This window comes from Lepus europaeus, chromosome 2 (assembly GCF_033115175.1).
Source record: "Lepus europaeus isolate LE1 chromosome 2, mLepTim1.pri, whole genome shotgun sequence".
Classification (NCBI taxonomy): domain Eukaryota; kingdom Metazoa; phylum Chordata; class Mammalia; order Lagomorpha; family Leporidae; genus Lepus; species Lepus europaeus.
In genome coordinates, this window is record NC_084828.1 from 90003670 (window position 1) to 90030138 (window position 26469).

A 26469-nucleotide genomic window follows, 5' to 3' on the forward strand; every position below is an offset into this window, starting at 1 on the left:
AGAGGTCTTTGGGTGACTGGGAGTGTGCTCTTGAAAAGTAGTTCTCACAGGATTGTTGATTATATAAGCCAGATTTGGCTCAGCTATTCTCTCTCCATTTCACAGCTCATCATGTGATCTTTTTTTCTTAGGTGTTCTGCCATCATCAGAAACCAGCCTGATGACAACACTCAGTGTTCTACTATGAGCCTCTAAAATTATAAACTGAAATAAACCTCTTTCCTTCCCAAGAAGCTCCTCTCATGTATTTTAAAGTAGCAAAAAGCTGATTAACACAATCTCTTTCATTTTTCTTGCTATGCCATATTCACCCAGCAACATTCTGTAGCTAATTTGAAGACGCTACAATGTCTATAGAAAAAAAAATACATAGATCAGCCAAAAGAACTCTAAGACAGTAATGCATTGACTTTTTTTTTTCACCCATCTTACTCTCCTTGTGTTTCATGATGCAAGAAATTTTGACGCAAGAAATTTTGACACATCAGGTTTCAATGCTCTCCAGACTGAGAACCAGCTTTGGATTGACATACAGAAGTACTCCATGTCAATGTGGGAAGCAGATACTTTTTCACAGATGACAACTAAGCCCAAAGTAAGATTCATATTTATAAACTGTAATAATTATATTGGCTAACTTTGAAATGTGTTCTTGAAACTACCATACTTATCACCTCAATGCTAGAGAAAATAGTTCTTAGACTTGGCCTCTACATCTATTCCACAAAGTACACAACAAAAATGATTCTTTAATACATTTATGAATTCTTTTTATTTTATGTATTCTTTTAATACATAAAACAATAAAATCCTTTATCAGAAAAAAAAATAACCCTCCTTTATACCCACCTGCAATATTCCCACTCCAGTTTAATGTTCTTCTTTACTCTGATATCCTTGCATTCCCTGCCTGGAAGCTAACTCTTTCTTTGCTAATTTTGTTAACATTTATTTATTATTTGAAGGCAGAGTGACAGGGAGAGAGGGAGGGAGGGAGAGAAGAAGGGAAGGAGGAGAGAGAGAGAGAGAGAGAGAGAGAGAGAGAAAGAAAGAAAGAAAGAAAGAAAGAAAGAAAGAAAGAAAGAGATATCTTCCATCTGTTGGTACACTCCCCAAATAGCCACAATGATTAGGGCTGAGCCAAGCAGAAGCCAGAAGTCAGGAGCTTTCATCTGACTCTCAAGCACTTGGGCCATCTTCTGCTGCTTTCACAGGCATATTAGCAGGGATCTGGCCCAGAAGTGGAGCAGCTGGGATTGGAACCATCACCCATATGGGATGCCAGCACCACAGGCAGCAGCTTAACCCACTGCCCCACCTCTGCCAAATTTAATCCTCATTTCCTCCAGATTTCTGCTCAAAGGTCAAAGATCTTATTACCTCAGCAGTATCAGAGGACCATCACATTTATGGCACTATTTCTCACTGTTGTTCTCTCCAGATACCCCTTATTTTGCCTCATTTTTATGCAGAGACATTACTATTCCACACATCATGTGTTTATTTGTGAACTGAAGAAATGATTCCATGATGGCTTTTTATTTACTGGTGTCTAGAATAGGACGTGGCACATAAATGAATATTTGAAAAGCAGAAACATGCAATATCAAGTCTATTAGTTCACATTTCAGAAACCTCATTCTGCCTTTGCCATTAACTGGTGAATGTCCCATCACAAAACTTAAAAGATGTGCGTCAATCATGGTCTTAACTTAAATATTCACCATTTTAGAATTTTTTAGGACCCCATTGAAGACCTATACACAAGAGTCATTAAGAAAAAGTACGAATGTCACAGCTGTCATTGCTAGCCCAAGCTCTTAAAACTGAAGGACCACATTGGTATTCATGTTGCTATCTGGTTAGAATGACCCTGCTTATTATGTATTTAAAACTATCCTCTGGTAAGCTGGCTAAGAACATTGGTGTCTACTGTCAGGGCTGCTGGAGTTCTTGGAAGTGACAAAGTGCTAGACAAATGCTATTATTTATAGTCTGTTCCTGTTCAATGAGAAGGATCCATGAACTTCTGCTGCCAGGAGTAGCATTAGCTAGCCAGACTGACAATTTCATTTCAGGATGTCATTGGTTGAAACAGAGCAACATTTTTTAGGCAATGAAAATCATGGTGCTATCTTGTGATTCAAGAAGCTTATTTCAGACCCATGAGGCCTTTGATTTCCAAAAGCATTTGCACTGCACACATTCTCACATGGGTCAACACAGTAGCCAAAGATATTTTATAAAGAATAAACTATGGGCCCGCTCCGTGGCTCACTAGGCTAATCCTCCGCCTGCGGCGCTGGCACTCCGGGTTGTAGTCTCGGTTGGGGCATCCTCTTCCAGTCCAGCTCTTTGCTGTGGCCTGGGAGTGCAGTGGAGGATGGTCCAGGTCCTTGGGCCCTGCACCTGCATGGGAGACCAGGAGAAGCACCTAGCTCCTGGCTTCGGATCGCGCAGTGCACCAGCCGCAACAAGCCGGCCGTAGCGGCCACTTGGGGGTGAATCAATGGAAAAAGGAAGACTTTTCTGTCTGTTTCTCTCTCTCTCACTGTCTAACTCTGTCACACACACAAAAAAGAATAAATTATGGATGTGGCCAGCAACCATCTCCAGTCTCCAACCAGATTCATTCACTTTTCTTACTTTCATTTTTAAAATTTTTACATATTTACTCAAAAGAAAAATAGCATTTCCAAGGAGTTGGCAGAAGTTACAGTAAAGAGGAAAAAAGAGCCATGTTACACAGAAGAATTTTCAGAAAAAGAACAATATTCTTATGAAATTTGGTAAATAACTCTGCTGGCATAGAGTTTGGAAAACATGGGATTGCTGAGCAATGTGAGTAAATAATTTGGTAACAGTAGTATCGTCCAAGAAATATGTTAGTGTCTTCTCTTGGCTGCCTGAGTAAGGAGTAATATGTGTGGAAGGAGTTGATTGCTGAACAATGGGCAACACGGATATTTCCTGAGAAAGAATAGCGTTCAGTTAAGACGAGCCAGTAGGAGAATAAAAGGACGAAGTTGGAAAGAAATGCTTGTTCAAAAGATGATGATGAGTCAAAGTACCACACTGGGGTGGAGGGAAGAATCACATTCATCAAACAGAACTGGAAAAGAACTAGAATTTTTTTTTTTTCTCTTCAATTGATGCAACTCAGTAATTGTTATTGCAACTAGAAGACTGGAGGAAAGTGTTATTTACAATAGATGATGAAATAGTTTGTCTTTGGCAATATGATTACACATGAAGAATGCAAGGTGCAAGTTTGGATGCCTCTGAAGCACCGCCGCCAAGTCCCTAGGGTTCAGCTGATATCGTCTGTCTCCATACTGCTCCTTTAGGTTAACACAAACACATGTTCTTTCTCCTTTATGGTTCTCCCTTTCTATTTATGATATGGGCAGTTTCATACAGGAAAAAATGGCTTTTGAAAAATTATTACTCCTATAAATTAATTTGGCCATATAGGTCTATTGGCCAGGAATGGTCAGATGACCTCAAGCATCAACAGTTATCCTCTTGGTCTTCTGATTTATTTGTCACTGTTTTTTTTTCCCCTGTAAAATAAAAACAAAACTCAAGAAATGTTACAGAATCAGAGTATAAAAAAATGTACAAGTGTATATGCTTCCCAGACACACAGATACTGTTCTTCCTCCACATGTTCACCATGGTAGTTTAAGTAGTAAGTGTGATGACACAACAGGAAACTGGTTATTAAATCAGCTATGCACTTAGATGGCCTCAACAATACATACTTAAGAAATGCTTAACGCTTAAATAACCAAAGGGTGCTAAGTTTCACCTAACAAGGGAGGGGAGGGGCTGGGGAGCTCAGGCCACAGTCACGAGAGGATGGAATACGTTTTCTAGGTTTGATAGGTTTGCCATATCAAAGGCTTTGAGAATCCAATTATTTGCAAAAAGTGGAGATGGCTGTTCTCCACTTTTGCAAATGAAATACAGTAGAACCACACTATTTCTTTTTTTTTTTTCTTTTTCTTTTTTTTGACAGGCAGAGTGGACAGTGAGAGAGAGAGAGAGACAGAGAGAAAGGTCTTCCTTTTTGCCATTGGTTCACCCTCCAATGGCCGCCGCGGTAGGCACGCTGCGGCCGGCGCACCCCGCTGATCCGATGGCAGGAGCCAGGTGCTTATCCTGGTCTCCCATGGGGTGCAGGGCCCATGGACTTGGGCCATCCTCCACTGCACTCCCTGGCCACAGCAGAGAGCTGGCCTGGAAGAGGGGCAACCGGGACAGGATCGGTGCCCCGACCGGGACTAGAACCTGGTGTACCGGCGCCGCTAGGTGGAGGATTAGCCTATTGAGCCGCAGCACCGGCCGCGAACCACACTATTTCAATGCTAACAGAACAACAGGAAGGGTACATGTGAGCATCTCACAGTATGTCAGAAATGGGTGTGATTTCAGGAATCCCACAGCAAGAAGCAGCACCATAGACATAACAGTTTCAGCCAATACAAGATGGACTATTTTAAAAAATTGTATTTTCCTTCCATAATTTTTGGTCAGTGAAGCTAGCACTTGTTTGCTGAACTGTGGAAGAACTGCAAGGTCACACACATTATTCAAGATAAAGCAACTGAGCTGATGAGTCTGCACTTAATTTAAAAATAACGAGAGAGAGAGAGAGAGAATGGGAGTTAACCACATCACCCCACTGGTGCTCTCAAAGGAAGAGGGTTTAACAGATGAATCCACAAAGGTAGGCGGATCTCTACAGAACACTGAATGTCATGTGTAAATCCTCATGAATCTCCAGAAACAAGAACCCCACACAATGTAAATACTTTGCTTTACACATTCCCTTACAAAGGGAGAGAAAGACACCAAGACAACTTTGTAACTGTATTAACTGCAATAAGAAACCAAAGTCCAGAGTTTGGCAGATAATTAAAAGAGGGTTATCACTTAGGTTACATAGCAAAAGTGTTGCTGTATATTACATATAGTAGTATAAATAATAAAAAGTATTATTTAAATTAGATCACAGTGCTGCATTATGTGCATAGCAGTGTTTGATATTGGTGGGCTGGGACCTATGACACTAAGGGCTCAACTGTCATCACTGGTTAAGCATGATCAAGAAGCAGACACAGAGTTCTGATGGCTTCTCTTGGTGGCTAAAATCCTGAAGAGGAAAGAAAAACACTGCTCTACAGAAACATAAAAATCAATCACAACACCTGGGCAGCTGTGATCCACCAGAAAGAAATGAGTTCCAGTCTGAATAAAGTTGAAAGAGAAAGAGAAGTCACATTGAATTTCATCCAATCCCACATGGGAAACCCTCTCATTTAGGTCACTTGTACATAACTCTGGTTCCTGCAGAAGGAGACCTTCACTGAGAGGCCAGAGACCTGCTCGCATGGAGCAGAGTAATTTAACTTGGAGTCGATAGAGCTTGGCATTGAGAAATCCTGATATGTTGTCAGACTCTGGGCTGGGCACAGGAGCCATCTACACAGTGTTCACGCTACAAGGCCCACTCTCCAGAGCTATCCCTCAGGCTGGGACACTAGTCAACACTATGGCCTCTTCCCAGAAAGCCCCATGGTAGTTAACTGCTGTGGTCAGTGAGCACTGGACACAAGGAAAGTCCATTCTTGGGAAAGGCCTCCAAGCACATCCCTTCTTAAAAACTCAGCCCCGAGGTGGAAGCCTGCCACAGCTGTCTTGACCAAGGCTTTCTCAAACCACCATCCACACTTGGACTTGGTTCATTTTCCTTTCAGATACACAGCTTTACCAATGAACTCTTAAGAGCATACTGAGCGAGAGAGAGTAAGGAAATAGGAGCTTATGATATAAGGCTGAGAAAAACCTACAATGCCAACGTTTGCCACATACTACTAGATAAAGGTAAAAGACAATCATAGTAGGATAAAAATAAACTGTATACACGTATATCATTTAAGAAGAAAGAGATCCAGAGTCTCTTTCTCTTACATGTGTCTGAGGGCCCAATAGCAAGCAGCTGTAGATGTCACAGTGCTGATGTGTTCACAGTTGTTTTTTCCAAAGCATCTTTCAATATTGCTATGAGGAACTAGAATTAAACTGATGGGATAAAGTTTGTGGAAGTGTGTTCTATGTAAATTGTTAAATTTCAATAATAGAAATTAGTGAGCAGGAGACATGTGAGTTTTCCACAAAAATTCATGAGCTTTAAGATCCCGTGAAAGATGAGAGATTCTAAAGCAAATGGCTCCAATTTTTCAAATTGGCTATTTCCAAGGATTTAAAGTTGAATCCCCGTCTGTATGACCTTACTTACTCTGATGAAAACATTTACTTCCAGGGGTAGAAGAGACTGTCCTGGAAATTGTCTCTGTGGGTTATATGAACAGTGAGGTTGAAACCTGGAGACATACCTTCTTTAGACTCAGATCATTTCTGGAATGTTAAATAAGTAGTTGTTGAGGTCTCCATAAGTTTCATTTATGCTTAAAAATCATTCCTCAATGGGATTTATTGAGAGTTAAAGCACTAATCATAAAAACAAATAACGTGGTTGAATTCAGGGTCCTACTTTCTGCAGCACTGTCTAGCTGTTTTACACAAACTTGCTGTGTCTCAATTTCTTAATCTACACAGTAAGAATTGCAAGAGCTATTACTTACATGGTGGTTACTATGTGCCAGATACTGCCTTATGGGGTTTATAAATTAGCTCACTTAATTTTCAAAGCAACCCAATTAGGTAGCACCACTATTGTCAATCTTTTTTTTTTTTTTTTCTAAAAATTTATTTATTTATTTGAGAGGGAAAGTGGTACCTTGACTTTGAGACAAAGGGAAAGGTCTTCCATCTGCTGGTTCATTCCAAAATGGCCACCATGGCTGATGCTGGGCCCATCCAAAGCCGGGAGTCAGGAGCTTCCACTGAGTCTCCCACATGGACACAGGGGCCCAAGTATTTGGGCCATTTTCCTCTGCTTTCCCTAGCCACCATAGAGAGCTGGACTGTAAGAGGAGCAGCTGAGACAGGAACCAGTGCCTGTCCGGGATGTTGGCGCTGCAGGTGGAGGCCCAACCTACCACGCCACAGCACCAGCCCCTATTTTTATTTGTATACAAGAGAAAGAGAAGGGGGCAGAGCTGTGGCATAGTGGGTAAAACTGCCACCTGCAGTGCCAGCATCCAATATGGACACCGGTGCGAGTCCCGGCTGCTTCACTTCCCATCCAACTCTCTGCCATGGCCTGGGAAAGCAGTAGAAGACGGCCCAAGTCCTTGGGCCCCTGCATCCGCATGGAAGACCCAAAAGAAGCTCCTGGCTCCTGGCCAGACCTGGCCATGGCAGTCAATTGGGGAGTGAACCAGCGGATGGAAGATCTCTCTCTCTCTCTGCCTCTCCTTTTCTGTGTAACTCTGACTTTCAAATAAATAAAAAAATAAATCTTTAAATAAAAAAAGAGAAAGAGAAAACAAAGGAAGACAGATGAAGTTAAAAGTTCCAATATTTGCTAAAGTAATCCTAGGATCCAGTCTCCTAAGCTTTATACTGCTGTCTCTTGTGAGCAATAGATAATACTAGTAACTAAGCAGCATCTTAAGGTGGTTTGCAGATTAATTGTGTAAAATAAAATACATAAAGAGCTTAGAACACTTTTGGCACATAGTAAGAATTCCATAAATACTAGATTTTTAGCTATTAACATGTCACTTTCTATTTGTAAAAATACAGAACCAAAAGTTGAGATCTTTCAAAATTAGTAACTTGTTTGTACATATAGTTGCGCCAGTTAATAAAAAAATGCTAATTAAAACATCATGTCACTTTATAGCTATTAAATTAGTGGTATTTAAAAATGATAGTATCCAAAGCTAGAATTATTGGTACAATACATTGGCATACTCATTTAAACAACATATTTGCCAGAAACTTGAGAGAGTCTGTGCCATTTCATTTTCAATCCTCTCACTTCTTATGTAGCAGTATGTTGTGGGGGAAATAGCAGGTTTTTGGGTCAGGTGGTCTTGGCTCAGGGTCTTTGCTAATTATATACTGAAGTGATCTTCTGTATATAAAGAGAATTGGAAATGAAAAAAAAAAAAAACAACCTGGTGTTAAAATGGAAATGGCATAGAAAATTAATTAATTTGGAAAAAAAAATTATGTAGGATCTCTGTCTTTAATGTGCTGTACATTGCTATTTAATGCTATAATTAGTAATCCAATGGTAGTTTTTTCACTTGATGTTGCTATATGGGCAAAAAGTTGAAATCTTTACCTAATATATACTAAACTGATCTTCTGTATACAAAGAGAATTGAAAATGAATCTTTACATGAATGGAAGGGGAAAGGGAGCGGGAAAGGGGAGGGTAGCGGGCGGGAGGGAAGTTATGGGAGGGGGGAAGCCATTGTAACCCATAAGCTATACTTTGGAAATTTATATTCATTAAATAAAAGTTTAATTTAAAAAAAAAAAAAAAAATGAAAATACAAAGAAGGCTTTCCACTTCTAATTGGTAGCCTTGGTTAGCATAGTTACTTTGAGCACATTTTTCCTCCTCTGTAACCTGAGGTTATTAAGTAATAGCCAAAAAATTGTAAAAATGAGATAGTACAAGTAAATTATATGATACTTTGTATTGAACAAATACAAGTTTTGTTTTTCTTAAACATGTGCTCCATGGGATTGTTAGGGAAATAACTCAAAAGCAAGGCAATTATATAACATTTTAAAATTTATAATAAAAATCATAATCAACTTAAATGTTTAATAACAAGGTAAACAGAAAAAGCATTGAGCTGCATTAATATGATGCAATCCTGGTATAGTTACATACGTGATAAATGTACAAATGCATTACAACTGGAAAGTGCTTATTGTACAATTTGTATAGTTAATAAAACATTAAAACTATGATTCTAACTTCATGTATCAAAATATTATGGATCTAGAAAATAACATGGAAAACCACCATTTTATTAGACCTTTTTTCTTTTTTTACTTTGTATAATTATTGAAAATATGTCAATTGTCTTAAAATACTTATTGAGATATCAAATCACAAATATTATCTGAATGTTTCTTATAAAAATGCCTAAAGTGCACTGTCATTTCTGTTTCTACCTGAGCTTCAAAGATCTCCAACCTTACACTTACTTCAGATTGTTCTAAGGCCAGAATTGCTACAACAAAAGCAGATACATAGGGCCCAGTGTTGTAGTGTAGCAGGTAAAGCCACCACCTACAATGCCAGCATCCCACATGGGTATTGGTTCGAGTCCTGGTTGCTCCACTTCTGATCCAGCTCGCTGCTAATATACCTGGGAAGGCAGCAGCAGATGGCCCAAGTACTTGGGCCCCTGCACCTACATGGGAGACCTGGATGGAGTTCATGGTTTCTGGCTTCAGCCTGGTCTAGCTCCAACAGCTGTGACCTTCTGGGGAGTAAATTAGCTGATAGAAGATCTCTCTCTCTCTCTGTCTCTCCCTCTCTCTCTGTAACTCTTTCAAGTATATAAATAGGTATTTTAAGTATACATGAAAACTTTGAATTTTAAATTTCTTATATTGTATCTAGGATCGAGAACATTAACGACAAATTATCTGTTGAGGAGGACTTTAGCAGTTCAAGTCAGCACTTGCACTGCCTGCATCCCATCACTGAGTGCCTGGGTTAGAGTCCTGGCTCTATTCATGATTCCAGGTTCCTGTTAATGTGTACATTGGGAGGCAGTAGTTGACGGCTCAAGTAGTTGGGTCCCTGCCACTCACTGCCTCACAGCTTCAGCCTGGCCCAGACCTGGCTGTTGTGGCATTTGGGAAGGGAGCCACCAGATGGAAGCAGGTTCTCTCTGTATTTCTCTCAATCTCTCTCTCACTGTATATAAGTGTGTGTCTGTCAAATAAATAAACAAAAATTAAACAAATATTTGTTGGACATTACTGAATTTCTATAATTTGTAATAAGGTTGAACTATTTAAAACATTCTTATTTCCCCTTTTCTATTGCTCCTTCTCCCCTCAAATAAACAGCATTTGTCAGTTCATTTAAATAGTAGCTCATTTATAATTCTTCCTTGAAGAGTACTTAGATACATAATGGATTAAAACAAAAATTTTCTATAAAAACCCAAAGCCATATATTTTGTGAGATATCTTTTTTTAGCTTATTAAATGGCCCAATAACACTTTTGCAAGACAAGGCTAGGATTGGTTAAAAGAAGTACTCTATGATATTTTTAGTTTTTTCAGGTATAAACTATATTTTCTCATGAAGTAAAGAAATGTAGAGTTCCTATGAAAAATGATGAAGAAAAGTGGAAGGATGGAGGGTGAAAAGTAGAGGGGAAAATAAGCTTTTTGCTTTACTGTTTTTGAAGGATTCAATACGTTTAATTATAAAACTGTATGTGTATTTTATGTAAAAAGCTGAGACGTCAAGTGCATCTGTAGTTGGAACAATATAGAGGGCTTATGCTCAGTAAGAAGACACAAGTCAACACGAATACACAGAAAGGCTGTCAGTATGAAACCCATTCCCAGGATGGCCACGTTCATACCAGGGCTAAGTTGAAGTAAGTCATCTATTATATTTCAGTATTAATGAAGAAATCGCAATAAAGGTTACATCAACTTCTACAGTGCTAAAAAATATCTTATTTGGGTGCAAAGAGTTATCATATTAGACAGCATCAATTAAGCTTAAAGGAAAAAATAATTCATTTTTACTGGAAATCTTTGACTACTCCCAATGTTGTCTGAAAATTCAAGTCAAGTGAAAAGCTTTCACCTATTGCCTGAGATAACAAAGATGTTAAGTGAAAACAGACATCTTATGATAGTGTTTTTGTAATGTTTTATTATAGTATTTTTTATTTATGGAAGTTGTAGCATTATAGAGAAATTGGAAAAGTGTATTTCCTCGATAAATGCCTTAATGAACAGACTCTTTTTGTGTAGTTAAGAAGTAAACGGTGCTATTCAATTTAAGCACAGAAATGGCTTCAAGGAGCCAAAAATTAAAAAAGAAAAAGCTGATGATAAATTTCAAATAAAAGACTTAGTTTTGGGTTTTTTTTGTTTGTTTGTTTGTTTGTTTTATTAATTTAAAAGACACAGAGATGCCATCTGCTGGTTCACTCCCCAAACACCTGCAACGGCCAGGGCTGGGCTGGAGCTGGAGCCTCGAGCCAAGAATACAACACAGGTCTCCCAAGAGGGTGGCAGGAACCCAATTATTTGAACTAAAACCAGTGCCTCCCAGATTCTGCATTGGCAGGAATTTACAGTCAAGAGCCAGTGCCTGGAAAGAAACCCAGGCTTTTCAGCGTGGAATGGGGCTTTCTTAACCACTAGGCTGAACACTCACTCCCTAAATGTGATATTTTTAAGGAAGAACCAAAAATGGACCACTTTGATGAAATGTCAGGATATTGCAGGGGGTGAGCGTTGGAGAAATGCAGCTAACAATGTTAAGGCATAACATACTTTAAAAACAAAAGTCTCCACTGCAGTATTGCCTGTATCATGAATTTTTATATACTCTGTTGTTCATTCTGAACTATAGCAACTTTTTTTTAAGCTGACATTAAAAATCTTTGCTGTGGGGCTGCATCTATGGTGTACTGGGTAAGGTCGCCATCTGCAGTGCTGGCATCTCATATGGGCACTGGTTTGAGTCCTGACTGCTCCACTTCTGATCCAGCTCTCTGTTATGGGCTGGGAAAATAGTGGAAGATAGCCCAAGTCTTTGGGCACCTGTACCCATGTGGGAGACCTGGAAGAAACTCCTGGCTCTTAGCTTTGGATTGGCCCAGCTCTGGCTGTTGCAGCCATTTGGGGAGTGAAACAGTGGATGAAAGACCTCTCTCTGCCTTTGCCTCTGCCTTTATGTAACTCTGCCTTTCAAATAAATAAATAAGTCTTTTTTTTTTAAAATTTTTTGCCAGGCAGAGTTAGACAGTGAGAGAAAGAGACAGAGTTATAGACAGTGAGAGAGAGACAGAGAGAAAGGTCTTCCTTCTGTTGGTTCACCCACCAAATGGCCGCCACGGCCTGCGCTGCGCCGATCCAAAGCCAGGAGTCGGGTGCTTCCTCCTGGTCTCCCATGCGGGTGTAGGGACCCAGGGACTTGGGCCATCCTCCGCTGCCCTCCTGGGCCACAGCAGAGAGCTGGACTGGAAGAGGAGCAACCAGGACTAGTACCCGGCGCCCCCACCAGGACTAGAACCCGGGGTGCCGGTGCCGCAGGCAGAGGATTAGCCAAGTGAGCTGCAGCACTTTCCATAAACAAGTCTTTTTAAAAAGTCTCTTTAAAAAAAACTGCTGAGTAAATATGGGGCTGCTTAAATTACTACACTAGTTTTTATTATATATTTCTTGACCCAAAATGCTTTTTAAGTCTCACCATTAGATGCTAATTTTGCCCTCAACTGAGAGAGTTACATGAATTAATGGAATCTGAGAATAGGTGTGTTCTGTTCACTTTGATAGTTTAAATTTGCTCATCTGAAACAAAAGAAAAAGGTGCTTAAAACTTGAAAGTGTTAAGAGCTTTTCAGCTCTTACTATTTCTTCTTTTAAGCTTAATAATTCCATTCTAAGCTTCAAAGAATCATTCATAATAAGAGAATCAGATGCAAGTGGGAAAGAGAAGGCACACAGCAAGAACAAGAAGTAAGAATGAAGAGGCATTTAATGCTCTGCATCTAAATTATCCCCCAAAATATTATGGCTTCAGGTAAAATAGAAATGTTAATAACTGTCATTTCTAAAACCTTGACTAACCAATAAGTACACATCAGCTCTGTCCATTTCTCATCCGATTTTTAATGGAACAAAGTGACTTCCAGGGGTCAGGAAGTGCGTAATTACGCAGACCAGAGTCTCTGGACTTTGATCATAATTGCAGTGCATTACCCATCCATCATTTGTTGCTCCAGGACTACTCCTTACTGAATTCTAAAGGAGATAGAAACTCTGGCAGGACCAATTTGAGCTTCAAAACACCTAATCAGAAACTTGGCTCTCTTGTCCTAAAACAGATTGAAAATTGCTACTTTAATCTCGCAATCCACTTGGCTTTTAAGTAAAGTGAGAACATGAAGTCTCTCTGGGAGGGCATGAATCTCCATGGTTTGTTATCTCTGGATATCTTTTTATGAGTGACTAAGGGGACATTAAGTTTCAGTTTGCTTCACTGAAAGCAGCGGTTTCCAAAATTAAGACTGTGGAGAAGGAACCAGTGCTGTGGTTCAGTAGGTTAATCTTCCACCTGATCTGTCTCTCTCTCTCTCACTGTCTAACTCTGTCAAAAAAAAAAAAAAAAAAAAAGTCAGAAAGGAAAAAGAGATACATTTGGCCGGCACCGTGGCTCACTTGGCTAATCCTCTGCCTGCGGCGCCAGCACCCCAGGTTCTAGTCCCAGTTGGGGAACCGGATTCTGTCCTGGTTGCTCCTCTTCCAGTCCAGCTCTGTGTTGTGGCCTGAGAAGGCAGTGGAGGATGGCCCAAATGCCTGGGCCCTGCACCAGCATGGAAGACCAGGAGGAAGCACCTGGTTCCTGGCTTCAGATTGGCGCAGCACGCCAGCCGTAGCAGCCATTTGGGAGGTGAACCAACGGAAGGAAGTCCTTTCTCTCTGTCTCTCTCTCTCACTGTCTAACTGCCTGGCAAAAAAAAAAAAAAAAAAATTCCTCCACCCGAGGCTCTGGCATCACACATTGGTTCTGGTTCTAGTCCCAGCTGCTTCTCTTCTGATCCAGCTCCCTGCTGTGGCCTGGGAAAGCAGTATAAGTTGGCCCAAGCACTTGGGTCCCTGCATGAACATGGGAGACTTGGAAGAAGCTCCTGGCTTCAGATCAGCCCAGCTCTGGCCATTGCGGTCATTTGGGAGAATGAACCAGCAGATGGAAGACATTTCTCTCTGTTTCTCCTTTGCACTGTCTGCAATTTTGCTTCTCAAATAAATAAATAATCATAAAATACAAAGACTGTGGACAAATGAAAAATCTTCAATGCTTGATTAAAATGCTGAGTTTATCTTCCTTTCCATCACTGTGTTTCTAGAGGGTGACTTCAACACAATCTCTAACTTAACATTAACTTGTAACCTAATTGTACTAGAAAGTCTACTGCTCTTTCACCAAGTATAGTCTCATAAATACAAGAATAAAAATAGTTTTTGTTTGTTTAACACACAATTCCAATGCCCCACCCACACGTATTAAATCATGGTCTCAGAGGGTTGATATGGCACACTTGATAACATCAAAAGTGAGCATGTGTGTTCCTGTGCTTCATGAATCTAAATCTAGTCTTCAAGACTGGCTGTCTAATAGTCAATTTCTCTCCATGTAAAATAGTTTTAGGGTCTCTCGCAGAAGCAACTAACAAACTCACTGTTGCAATATACTGCCTTCAGGGTTGGGGCTTGCATCTGTAGTCATCAGCTGTCTTGTCTAGCATCCTTCCGATCTTCCTTTCACCTCAGAGTACTGGTGTACATTTAGTCCTACTTCAGATTCCTGAGGTTTTGTATTGTATCTCACATTACTCTACCATACTCGTTATTAAAAACAAAATCATGTAATAGCTTAATTAAATAAAAAATAAAACACAGCTTTAATTTCCATATCTACAATTTGTGGATAAATACCTTTTACTCAGTAGATTAGTATCCTATTGTTGCTATAAGAAGTTTCCATAAACTTAATGGCTTGAAACAACATAAATTTATCTTATAGTTCTGTAGGAAAGAATCCTGATACAGGTCCCACTGGACTGAAATCAAGGTGTTGGTAGGGCTGTGTACCTTTAGAACACTGGGGAAATGTCTGTGTCCTTCCCGTTTCCTACTTCTAGAGGTTCCTTGGCTCATGACACCACTTTCATCTTCAAAGCCAGCAACAGCCCGTGGAGTCTTTTCTTTCACATTACATCACTTTCACTCTTCTACCTTCCACATCCATTTATAAAGATTCTTGTGATTACATATACCTATAGGATTAATATACCTATCTCAAAATCAGTTGGTTGATACCCTTAGTTCTATCTACAGTCATAATTCTCTTTTGCCACATAATATAACACACACATATGCATCAGGGATTAGTTAGAATGTGACTACCTTTGGAAGCATTATCCAGCTTACCACACCTGCCTACCTCAGTTAGATCAGATATATGACACATTGGGAAACACTTTCTTAATTATAACATTTTATAAAATCTAATAAAATGTTTTGTTCTGTGGTATACACAGCATCGAACTAGAAGTCAAGAGACTTGAATTGCCAACCTGATTTGGCTATGATTTGGCTGTGCCAATGTCGGGTGACTCAACTCTTCTGGCATTCAGACTGTTCAGTTCTAAAGTACAATAATTGAAGGAGACAAGTCATGTTGAAGTCAAGATTCATAAGTATTTTTGTTCTTAATATGTAGTTGATATAGAGTAAAACGAAACTCAAGGAATGCGTACTTGAAAACCAAGTGTTGCTAGAAAGAAAGTACCAGTCTGCTGGCACACTATACACAGCACAGTGGAACTTAGTTGAAATTAAGGGGATACAGTAAGTTGACTTACCTTCATATTTAATTCTAGAAGGACTAGTTGTGAACAGTAGATGAGAGGTTGTTATTCCTGCTTTACTTATGAGGAACTTTGAATTAGATAGAAAGTCTCATAATCAGTTAGTGGTAGAGTTAAAACTACAATCTAAATTTTTTGGCTACTCCTAGATGCACTCTGCTAACACACTTCCACATCTCTCTGCTCAAAAGCAGCCATCAAAATTATAACAGTATTGTACGCTTGGCAAACTACAGTAGCTCAGAAAGGTATTTTGAAACATCCTTGTGAAAATTATGAAGAGTTGAAGCACTTCTTCTTGGTTATGATTAAAGATATACTAAACCCTATAGATAAATTGTAACAATATTTCTTGTATTAAAAACATCCAATTCTGCTTATCCTCTGCCTGACTTCACTCAAGTACTGCATATAAAAAATACACACAGATGGCAGTATGTTCGCTCATTCCTTTCTGACAGATAGAGACACCTAGTGATAGTAGAGAAGGCTAAATCCTCATATGCTCAATGAACAATCACATCAGAATTGCTTCACTCCAGAAAGCATATTAAGAGCCGATGTTGTGAGGCACACTGAGTTAAGCCATTGTTTGTGACACCAGCATCAAGTTTGAGTCCTGGCTACTTCGATTCCAATCAAGCTCCTTAGTAACGCACCTGAGAAAGCAGCAGATGATGGTCTGATTTTTAGGCCACTGATACCCACATGGGAGACCCAGATTCGGTTCCCAGTTCCTGACTTCAGCCTGGCTCATCTCTGTCCTAAGCATGTATTTTGGCAGTGAACCAGCAGATGAAAGATCTGTGTATGTGTGTGTGTGTGTCTGTGTCTCCATCTCTGCCTCTTTCAGTCACTCTGCCTTTCAAATAAAGAAAGTTTTTAAAAAAGAAATTATATTAAATTATATGTTTCATATCAACTGCTTTGGAAATCATCATATGCACATAAATACCTATATTATGCTTGTACTTGCCAAGATCTTGGCAAGAGAAGGGTAACTGAAGATAGGTATATGATGTGGCTCTCTGGAATCAACAGTGGCTGGAAAGGGTTACCACCACTAAGCCTGAAGGAAAAGGTGGGTTGGGAGCAGACGCCTACCTATTGCCTACAGAACCTACAGTCTTTATTAGAAAATCCTACAGGGAGATGCCAGGGGAATGAATATCCCAATGTCCCTCTCTTCTGGCCCTGCAATCTCATGCTAGAGGTTCCCACTGGTTAAACGCCACAGGAAACCAGAGGAGAGAGGGACAGATAACATAGTCCTTAAGAGTCAGCTTTGTGGGCATAGAAGATGAAAAAGCAGGGAGAGTGGATGTGCAGGGGCAAGAGGAGGACAACCAATAGGAGCCATGTCTGTCTTTATGTGATGTTATCTGACAAATGAAATGATCTTCCACTGTAATTTCATTGTCACTACCCTTCCTTTTGGGATATATTTAGAAAGCACAGTTAATAAAGTTGACATTTAAGCTAGTAAAGCATGAAATTTACAACAAATATGTAATTCACACAGGAAACATTTTGTACCCATCGACACAGTATTTTAACAGTTTGATGCTTCTTTTGAGTAGAGGCTGACAGAAAAATAATACAAAACTTTTTACGAGTGGTTCAAATTATAGTGGTTCTTAAATTTATCTTATTTTTAGCTCTAAGATACCATAGTGTTTCAAAATTTTATTTTAATTCATTTTTATCATTTTAACTGGCTCAGTTTTTGAAAAGATATTTTGGAAAGCATTTAACCTATTAGAATTAATTGGATAAATGCATTTTATACTGTATACACGTGTTGAAATATTATATTGCATTCCATAAAAATACACTTTAGTACATGTTAATCCAAAATGTAAAAGGCATTGAATTAATTAAAAGTAATAGTTTACAATCTAGGGCATTCTGGACTCCAGAAAATGTGAAACTGCCAAAATTATAATTCAAACAAAGCGATAAAGATTTAACTTATTAAATGTTAAATTTTACATTCATTTTGCATGTTCACCTAATAAAAATTAAAGAATCAACAAAAAATCACTGTGTAGATTATTTAAAAAATAAGGAAACAGTAATGAAATGATTTATTTATTTATTGATCTAACATAATTTTTTAAAAATTTTATTTATTTATTTATTTGAGAGGTAGAATTACAGATAGTGAGAGGGAGAGACAGAGAAAAAGGTCACTCCCCAAATGGCTGCAATGGCTGGAGCTGCACCGATCCTAATCCAGTAGCCAGGAGCTACTTCCAGGTCTCCTACACAGTTGGGACTTGGGCCATCTTCTACTGCTTTCCCAGGCCACAGCAGAGAGATGGCTCAGAAGAGCAGCAGCCAGGACTAGAACCGGCGCCCATATGGGATGCCAGCACCACAGGTGGAGGATTAACCTACTGTACCACAGTGCTGGCCCACAACATAATTTCATAACTGCTTTAATATTTTTATTAAAATAAAATTAATGGCTGGCGCCACAGCTCAATAGGCTAATCCTCTGCCTGTGGCGCTGGCACACCGGGTTCTAGTCCTGGTTGGGGCACCGGATTCTGTCCCGGTTGCCACTCTTCCAGGCCAGCTCTCTGCTGTGGCCAGGGAGTGCAGTGGAGGATGGCCCAAGTGCTTGGGCCCTGCACCCCATGGTAGACCAGGAAGAGGCACCTGGCTCCTGGCTTTGGATCAGCATGGTGCACTGGCCGCAGCACGCTGGCCGCGGCAGCCATTGGAGAGTGAACCAAGGGCAAAGGAAGACCTTTCTCTCTCACTGTTCACTCTGCCTGTCAAAAAAAAATAGTAATAAAACAACACCACATGTGGTCATGTTCAAATTCTCTTCTACTTTGAAATGGTCAATTTCATCAAAAGGCAAATAAACAGTGGCGACTGGCACAGCAATTCACTTACTGCTTAGGATACTTCCTGCATCTCATTTCAAGGTTCCCTTTCCAAGTTCTAGCTACTTTCCTTCTGATCCAGACTTCTGCTAATGGGCACCCTGGGAGGCACCGGGTGCTGGCTCAAGTACTTGGGTCCCCACATCCTATGTGTGAGACTAAGATTGCATTCAGGGCTCCTAGCTTCAGCTTAGCCAAGCCCTGGATATTGCAGACATTTGGAAAATGAACCAGCAGTTAGATTTCTTTCTGTGTCTCTCTCCCTGTCTTTCAAATAAGATGAAAATGAATCTATAAAAATGCAAAGGTAAATCCAGTAAGACTACAGTTTTAACTTTTCTTTATGTTTAGAAAGGCTTCTGCAGAAACTAGGTTAGCATCAATTAAGAAGGGTAGGAGTATAGGCAGGAGGGAGATGGGGTAGGAAGAATCACTATGTTCCAAATTTGAATAGATGAAATGCATGAAGTTTGTATTCCTTAAATAATTTTTTTTAAAAAAGAGCACAACTAATTTCATAATATGTCAATATGTTCAGGTGGGAAGGAAAAGTGGAATATTTTCAAAAATGGAGAGCAGCAAGATGGTAGAATAGAAAAGGAGCACACTGATAGTCCAGGAAGAGACAGTTTAATAAAAGTGGAGATACTGCAGGTTCAAGGAAGAGTAGGGGAAGAAACAGCAGAGGAAACTCTCCGGAACTAGTGATTCACAGTGGACCTGCGTGGAGGGCGTGGGAGACCATGGCTCGGGACACCAGCAGTGGAATCAACACACCAGTGCTGGAACGCGAGGTGAGCTGAACCTCAATAGCCCGAGACACTGGTGGGCAAGCAGAAAGAGGAGACTAGAGGGAACGAGTCTTGAAACCTCGTGGGGAAAAGTTCACCAGGCTAACTAGAAGAGAGAGGAAAAAAAAAAGTGACCGGTACAGACACGAGTTTCTCTCTCTCTGCTCACCTCTCAAAGGCGAGCAAGACAAAGAGCAGGCACCATTTTTGACATACGTCATAAGCAGGGCAAACTCAGGACTGTACCCGACCTCAGCCAAGCAGAAAAACCTGACTCTGGGTGGGGGGTGAAATAACAGGAGATTAGGACCTAGTGAATGTGTGGTGCTAATGAACTGAGACTGTGAAAAAAGAGACGGTGGGGGAGAGAACTCAGGGAATTCAAGTGAGTACTCTCCAGAGATGCTACAATTCAGTAACCTTAGCAACCCAGTGGGAGACTGCAGGAGAATTTGAGCCCACACTGAGGGCAGCACAGATTCCCTGTGTGGTCCTTGGGAAAGAGCTTCTGATCTCTGGCTTCTGTGGGTATATCATTCGCCTGCTAACTACCTTCAATTCCACTCAGCTGTGTGGAATTACTTCCCTTCTGAATCAAAAAAGAAAAAAAAAAAAAAGAAAAAGAAAAAGAAAGAGAGAGAGAGATTCACCATGCCTAACCTGGGAGTGTCACCTTTGGCACACCCTTAATCCTGAGGAACCAAACAGAGCTCTCAGGCCACACTCATCTCAAGCCTCTAAGGCTCCATCAAAAGCAGACAATCCACTTAATACAGTCATAGTATAACAAGAAAAAAACACCATAGCGAGGGAAGAAGAATCCAAAGAATATCTCCACAATGCCAAGCAACAAATGCAGAAACCGAGGAAACAAGAATAAGGAAGACATTATGACACCCCCAAATGAACAAGACACCCCAAGGCAAGATTATGAAAATGATGAGATAGAAGAAATGCAAGATACGGATTTCAAAACATTTATGATAAGAACAATTAGAAGTTTTCAAAAACAAATGCTTGAGCTATGGAAATCCTTACTGGACAGGATAGAAAATCTCCTTCAAGAAAATGAAAGCTTAAGGAGGAATCAAAATGAAATGCAGAAACTAGTAGAACAGGAAAGTGTGATAGTGAAGAGAAATCAAAATGAAATGAAGAACTCAACAGATCAAATGACAAACACATTAGAGAGCCTTAAAAACAGAGTCAGTGAAACAGAAGAGAGAATATCGGACTTAGAAGACAGAGCACAGGAAAGTATACAGTCAAACCAAAGAAAAGAAGAGGAAATCAGAAATCTAAAAAATATTGTTGGGAATCTACAGGATACTATTTAAAAATCCAACATTCGGGTTCTAGGAGTTCCTGAAGGCATGGAGAGAGAGAAAGGATTATAAGGCCTTTTTAGAGAGATACTAGCAGAGAACTTCCTGGGTTTGGAGAAGGACAGAGACATCCTAGTACAGGAAGCTCACAGAACCCCTAGTAAACATGACCAAAAGAGAGCCTCACCATGACACGTTATAATCAAACTCACCACAGTGAAACATAAATAAATAAAAGGTTCTAAAATGTGCAAGAGAGAAACATCAGATTACTCTCAGAAGATCTCCAATTAGACTCACAGCAGACTTCTCATCAGAAACCCTACAAGCTAGAAGGGAATGGCGAGATATAGCCCAGGTACTAAGAGAGAAAAACTGCCAACCCAGAATATTATATCCTGCAAAGCTCTCATTTGTGAATGAAGGTGAAATAAAGACCTTTCACAGCAAACAGAAATCGAAAGAATTTGTCACCACTCGTCCAGCCCTGCAAAAGATGCTTAAAAATGTGTTACACACAGAAACACAGAAACACGGTCATCAATATGAAAGAAGGTAAAGGAAGGAAACCTCATAGCAAAAGATCACAGGAAGTTCAAAGTATATATTAGAAAATATCTTTGGGAGCCGGCGCCGCGGCTCAATAGGCTAATCCTCCGCCTAGTGGCGCCGGCACACCGGGTTCTAGTCCCGGTTGGGGCACCAGATTCTGTCCCGGTTGCCCCTCTTCCAGGCCAGCTCTCTGCTGTGGCCAGGGAGTGCAGTGGAGGATGGCCCAAGTGCTTGGGAGACCAGGAGAAGCCCCTGGCTCCTGCCATCGGATCAGCGCGGTGCGCCGGCCGCAGCGCGCCGGCCACGGCAGCCATTGGAGAGTGAACCAAGGGCAAAGGAAGACCTTTCTCTCTGTCTCTCTCTCACTGTCCACTCTGCCTGTCAAAAAAAAAAAAAAGAAAGAAAGAAAGAAAATATCTTTGGGAAATGGCAGGGCAAATTTACCACTTATCAATAGTCACATTGAACGTTAATGGCCTGAACTGTCGAGTTAAAGGACACAGATTGACTGATTGGGTTAAGGAACAAAACCCAGCTATTTGCTGCTTATGTTCAGGTGGGAAGGAAAAGTGAAACAGAAGATTAAATCTATATATATATATATAGAGAGAGAGAGAGATTTTTTTAAAGATTATTTATTTGAAAGTCAGAGTTACACAGAGAGAAAAGGAGAGGCAGAGAAAGAGAGATAGAGAGATAGAGAGAGAGAGAGAGAGAGAGTCTTCCATACACTGGTTCACCTCCTAATTGGTCACAATTGCCGGAGCCGCGCCTATCTGAAGCCAGGAGCCAGGAGCTTCTTCCAGGTCTCTCATCCAGGTGCAGGGACCCAAGGACTTGGGCCATCTTCTACTGCTTTCCCAGGCCAAGCAGGGCTGGAAGTGGAGCAGCCAGGACTTGAACCAGTGCCCATATGGGATGCTGGCACTGCAGGCAGTGGCTTTACCCGCTAAGCCACAGTGCTGGCCCCTATGAAATCTATATTTTAATGGAGGGAATGACTATCATAGTACTTTGAATTGTGTATTAAAGCTGGTTTTTAGCGAATGACATTAACATTCAATAATTGGGGCATGTTTTTGCTTTAGTGGTTAAGATGTCGCTTGAAACACTCGTATCCAATTTGGAATATCTGGGTTCAAATTCCAGCTCTGTTTCCTGTCCCAGCTTTCTGCTGGCAAATACCCTGGGAGGTAGTAGGTGATGGCTCAACTAATTGGGGCTCTGTCACCCAGGTGGGAGACCTGGATTGAGTTCCTGGGTCCTAGCTTTGGCCCTGCCCAGCTTCAGCTGTTACAAGCATTTTGGGACTGGACCATCATAGTATCTCTCTCTCTTGCTCTCATTTTCCTTCTTTGTCTCTCTTTTTCTCACTCTGTCTCTCTGCTGTTCAAATTAATAAATAATTTTTAAAAAGTTAGTAATAAATGATAATAGCATCTATCATTTATTATATTCTGTGATAAAAGGAAATTGTGAATTAAGGTTGCCTGGAATTTAAAATATCAAGATTTCTTGTTCATTCTTTTGTAAAAAAAGTCTCTTTCATAACTTCTTTCTAAAGACAAGGTCAGGAAAGACAAATTTAACTATGTAGATGACTATGATTATGGAATGATTAAATTTGGTCTTCCTTAAAATAGGTTTGTAAACTGAGAACTACGGGCTTGTCTGCTTAGAAAAACCAACTCAAATCCATTCACGTATTAGCATTAAAGAGAATATTCTGATATCTTTGGACAATATCCAGTATCATATAAATTTCCTATAGTAATATTTTACTTATTCATTCTTTTATTGGCTAAGCAGTACAGGAGGGAAAATAGTAACAGTTCAGCCCTTAAACTATGTGATAGTTAAAATAATTGAGGAAAACATATCTGATATTAAATATTCAAGTTCTCTAGAATTAAACATTATAACCACATCTTCTACATATTTTGTATCTGTAGTGCCATGTACGGAAACTTAGCTTAGTTACAAATATCTTTCTCTGCTTTGGTTCATTTTGGGGATATGATTTAATTTCAACAGGAAGAAGGTATTCTTTTGTAGAACAATTTATTATGCAAATAAACGTCCCTTAATCATCCTGAACCACAATCTCACAGCTTGCCAAAGACTCCACTGTCTCCTCCAAAAGTGATATTCAACATGATTAAAGTTCAGGGCATTCTAGGAACATTTAAGATCATTTCAAAATATTATTTTTTATAATTTTACAATATGTGACCTAACAGGTTGTCAGGGCAACACTTAAAGTAATTTCTCTTTCCAATTATATTTAAAGATTTTTCTCATCAATCACCAGAAATGCCTGTAGACAGAGGTGTGCCGAATAGAAATGTGGGTTGTTTGTCAATACAAGAACATTTCTTCTATAGCTACTATAGATTCAAGTACCTACTTTGGGGAAAATGTTCTCAACGGAAGTTTCAAGGTTAATGTTTCATCCCAATTATGTTCTTAGAAATGTTATTTCAAAAAAGTGTTTCTTCTGTGTTTTTATTGACCCAACCCCCAACTCCAAATACAACTAGTTTTTAAGTGATTGGAAGAGTTAAATCCCAGAGCCATTCATCTCTGTAAAACTGTTGTCCCTGGCAAGCAGAGAGGCAGCAGTCACTTCCCCATTCATTCCCATTTCACCATTTCCACCTGGGAGAGTGACCACAAACTTGCTTCCTCTCTTTCCTTTTCCTCCTGTTTTTCTGTCTCCACCATTCCATTTACCTGTCGGCCTTACTTTACCTCCGCTGCTTTCTCACACAGACCGCCAGAAACCCGGCAAGAAGAGAAACACATTCACGCCCTACATGGTGGCAAATCATATTAATGAGAAAAGATCACAGTCTTTCCTAATCCCCTCGGCAGTGCCACTGTAACTGAGTCCTGTCCAGAAGGAGCAGACTCTGCTTCCAGTACACAGCTCCAATAGGCACAGGTGGTGCCCACAAATTAACTCCTTTGTAACCTCACTGTTTTCAATACTCAGAGGACCTCTCTCATTAGTCTTATAAAATAAAGTATGAAATTCCAACATCAAATCTCATGCTGTTAAATTAACAACATCACACCGCTACATAAGACTCGAATATCTCCCATAACTTTATGACTGGAAAAACACTGTTCAGATTTCATTTACCAGTTTAAAAATAGCAAACCCTAACTTGAAACATTCACTCACACTCATACACAAATACACACACAATTGTGTGCTCTCACTAATATTCCTTCTCAATGCTAGGCAAATATTTCTTCCTATAAATACAAATAAAATTCAGCATAATCACAAGCTTTAAAAATTGGATTTGTCAAAAGATGTTTGTTGTGAAACAAATCAGATAGAAAATATTCCTTAGATCCAAAATGACAAACCACAATCTGTGTGTGGCATAACAACCATTATTTATCAATCTATTTTTAATGTAATTCAAAATTATTTTAACTTGAAGATCATCCACAGATTATATCCCTGCCCAGTGAAATCTCCTGTTCTTGGGTGGGAGGATGCTGAGCAAGGTAAAATTTATATTTCAAACATCTTAAAATGCCCTTATAACATCTTTTAATAAATGCAGAGAATGTCTTCGAACTTTGTCACTTTGTAGATCCAGACATGAACTAAAAACACACTTCAGAAAAGATGATCACAGACCACAGCAAGTCCAGCACAGTCTCACTGTGCTCAGTAAACAAGGAGGGGTTACTCTTTGTAAGTGGCAGAAACACTCATCATACACAAGGCACTCCAAGTAAGTTTTGATAGAAGCTACGTCACAAACTCACCGCTGGATGTAAGGGTCAGGGCAGTACTGTAGGGTGGCACACCGTGAAGTTTCAAAATTCATTTCCTTCAACTCTCTTTGATAACAACAGATGGAAAATTATAGAAAATAGACACATAGACCTGTGTAGATATAGATGTAAAGCCAAGAGGCTAAAAGCAATAGGGTCAAAAGCTATCAAACATAGAAGTTGAGACACTTCCTCCCTTCACACATATTTGCAAGGAGGCGGAGCGTTTCTTGATTTTAGCCAATGAGATTAATCAAGTGACTCAAACCTCATAAACAGTCGATTCTTACCAGCTGGGCATCCTCTCTAAGGTTGTTCTTACCCCTGTAGCATAGTTTTAGAGTCCTTGATGTATAGTAGCCACCCTTCTTGTTGGCAATTTGGAGGCATCGTTGAACTTCTGATCTCTCTCGTGATTGGATGTTGGCATGAATGGCATCAGAGTTTAATTTCAGCAGCCTGGACTTTTGTAACAGATCTGAGCTGATGAGAGTCCACCCTGCTCCAACTAAATAACATTTCCTCTGTCTGGACACTGCTCTGATTTGAGGGCTTCGGTGGCAGCTTCTGGGGTTAAAATGTTTCTGCAGAGCTGCTTAGGGAACTTTTTTTTTTCCTTCTTCTCCACCCACCCTTCCCCTCCCCCTTCAGTCTCCCTTTCAGCCAACCGCCTGTTGTGGTCACAATCTCAAATAGCAAAGACAGGGAAATTCCTTGATTATATTTAACCTAGAACTCGCTCTTCGTCTCAACTAAGAGAAAGAGATATCCATTCACATCTCCCTTAGAAGTTTTGCTTGCCCCAAATAAAATAAACTTTATTCAAATGCTTAAATATCCTGCTTCAAACACACACCCACAATAATTTTCTTTAAATGATATGAGAGTAGGTATTAATATGCTATATAAGAATATTTTGAAGCTTACAAAATTATTTCAAACTGATAATGAAAATATTCTAATTTATTTCTATCTCCATCACTATCAGTCCATCACACTCCCTTATTTATGTCTTTTTATTTTTGTGATGCTGGTTTCCTTTGACTTGACCTCCTTTGGAATGAAACCGTAAAATTGTTCAGAAATTCCAAAACTTAATATCAGGAAAAGTCTACATATAGAAAAATTTCCTTCCTTTTTGAATATGACTGAAAGCCTATGTTGGCTTTGTGGATCTGGAAATTGAATGAAACATGATTCAGAAGCTAAATTAGAATAGACTTCAACAGAGAAAGAAATGTGTGTTCCCAGTGTCTCTAACATGGCACGTTCACATCTTCCATTCATTCTTTAATCACAGGACACCTGTAAACTGGTGACATCCCAGATGTCAAAGTTGTTAGACAATCTATAGTTCTTTTCAGGTAAATTTGATATTTCCCTATATGAAATTCTAGTTCAAAACGTGTTTCATAAAAATACTTTATTTATTGCTTCAGCCGGGATGGAAAGGAGAAGCTATTTAAAACTTGACATTCTCTTCCTTTACTTAGCCTGAGAGTGTCTAACATCTGTGAATTGTAAAATT

The 26469-nt window shown here is 39.8% G+C and overlaps 1 protein-coding gene across 3 annotated transcripts in view; it reads right to left on the bottom strand.

The window, feature by feature from the left end:
* Positions 1-24994, bottom strand: part of TP63 (tumor protein p63) — a 240708-nt gene extending 215714 nt beyond the window's left edge. For all 3 annotated transcript variants that reach the window (XM_062177469.1, XM_062177476.1, XM_062177485.1), the window contains exon 1: positions 24933-24994. In XM_062177469.1, coding sequence (XP_062033453.1) covers positions 24933-24994 — 62 coding nt within the window. The remainder of the gene's footprint in view (positions 1-24932) is intronic.
* Positions 24995-26469: the final 1475 nt, after the last annotated feature.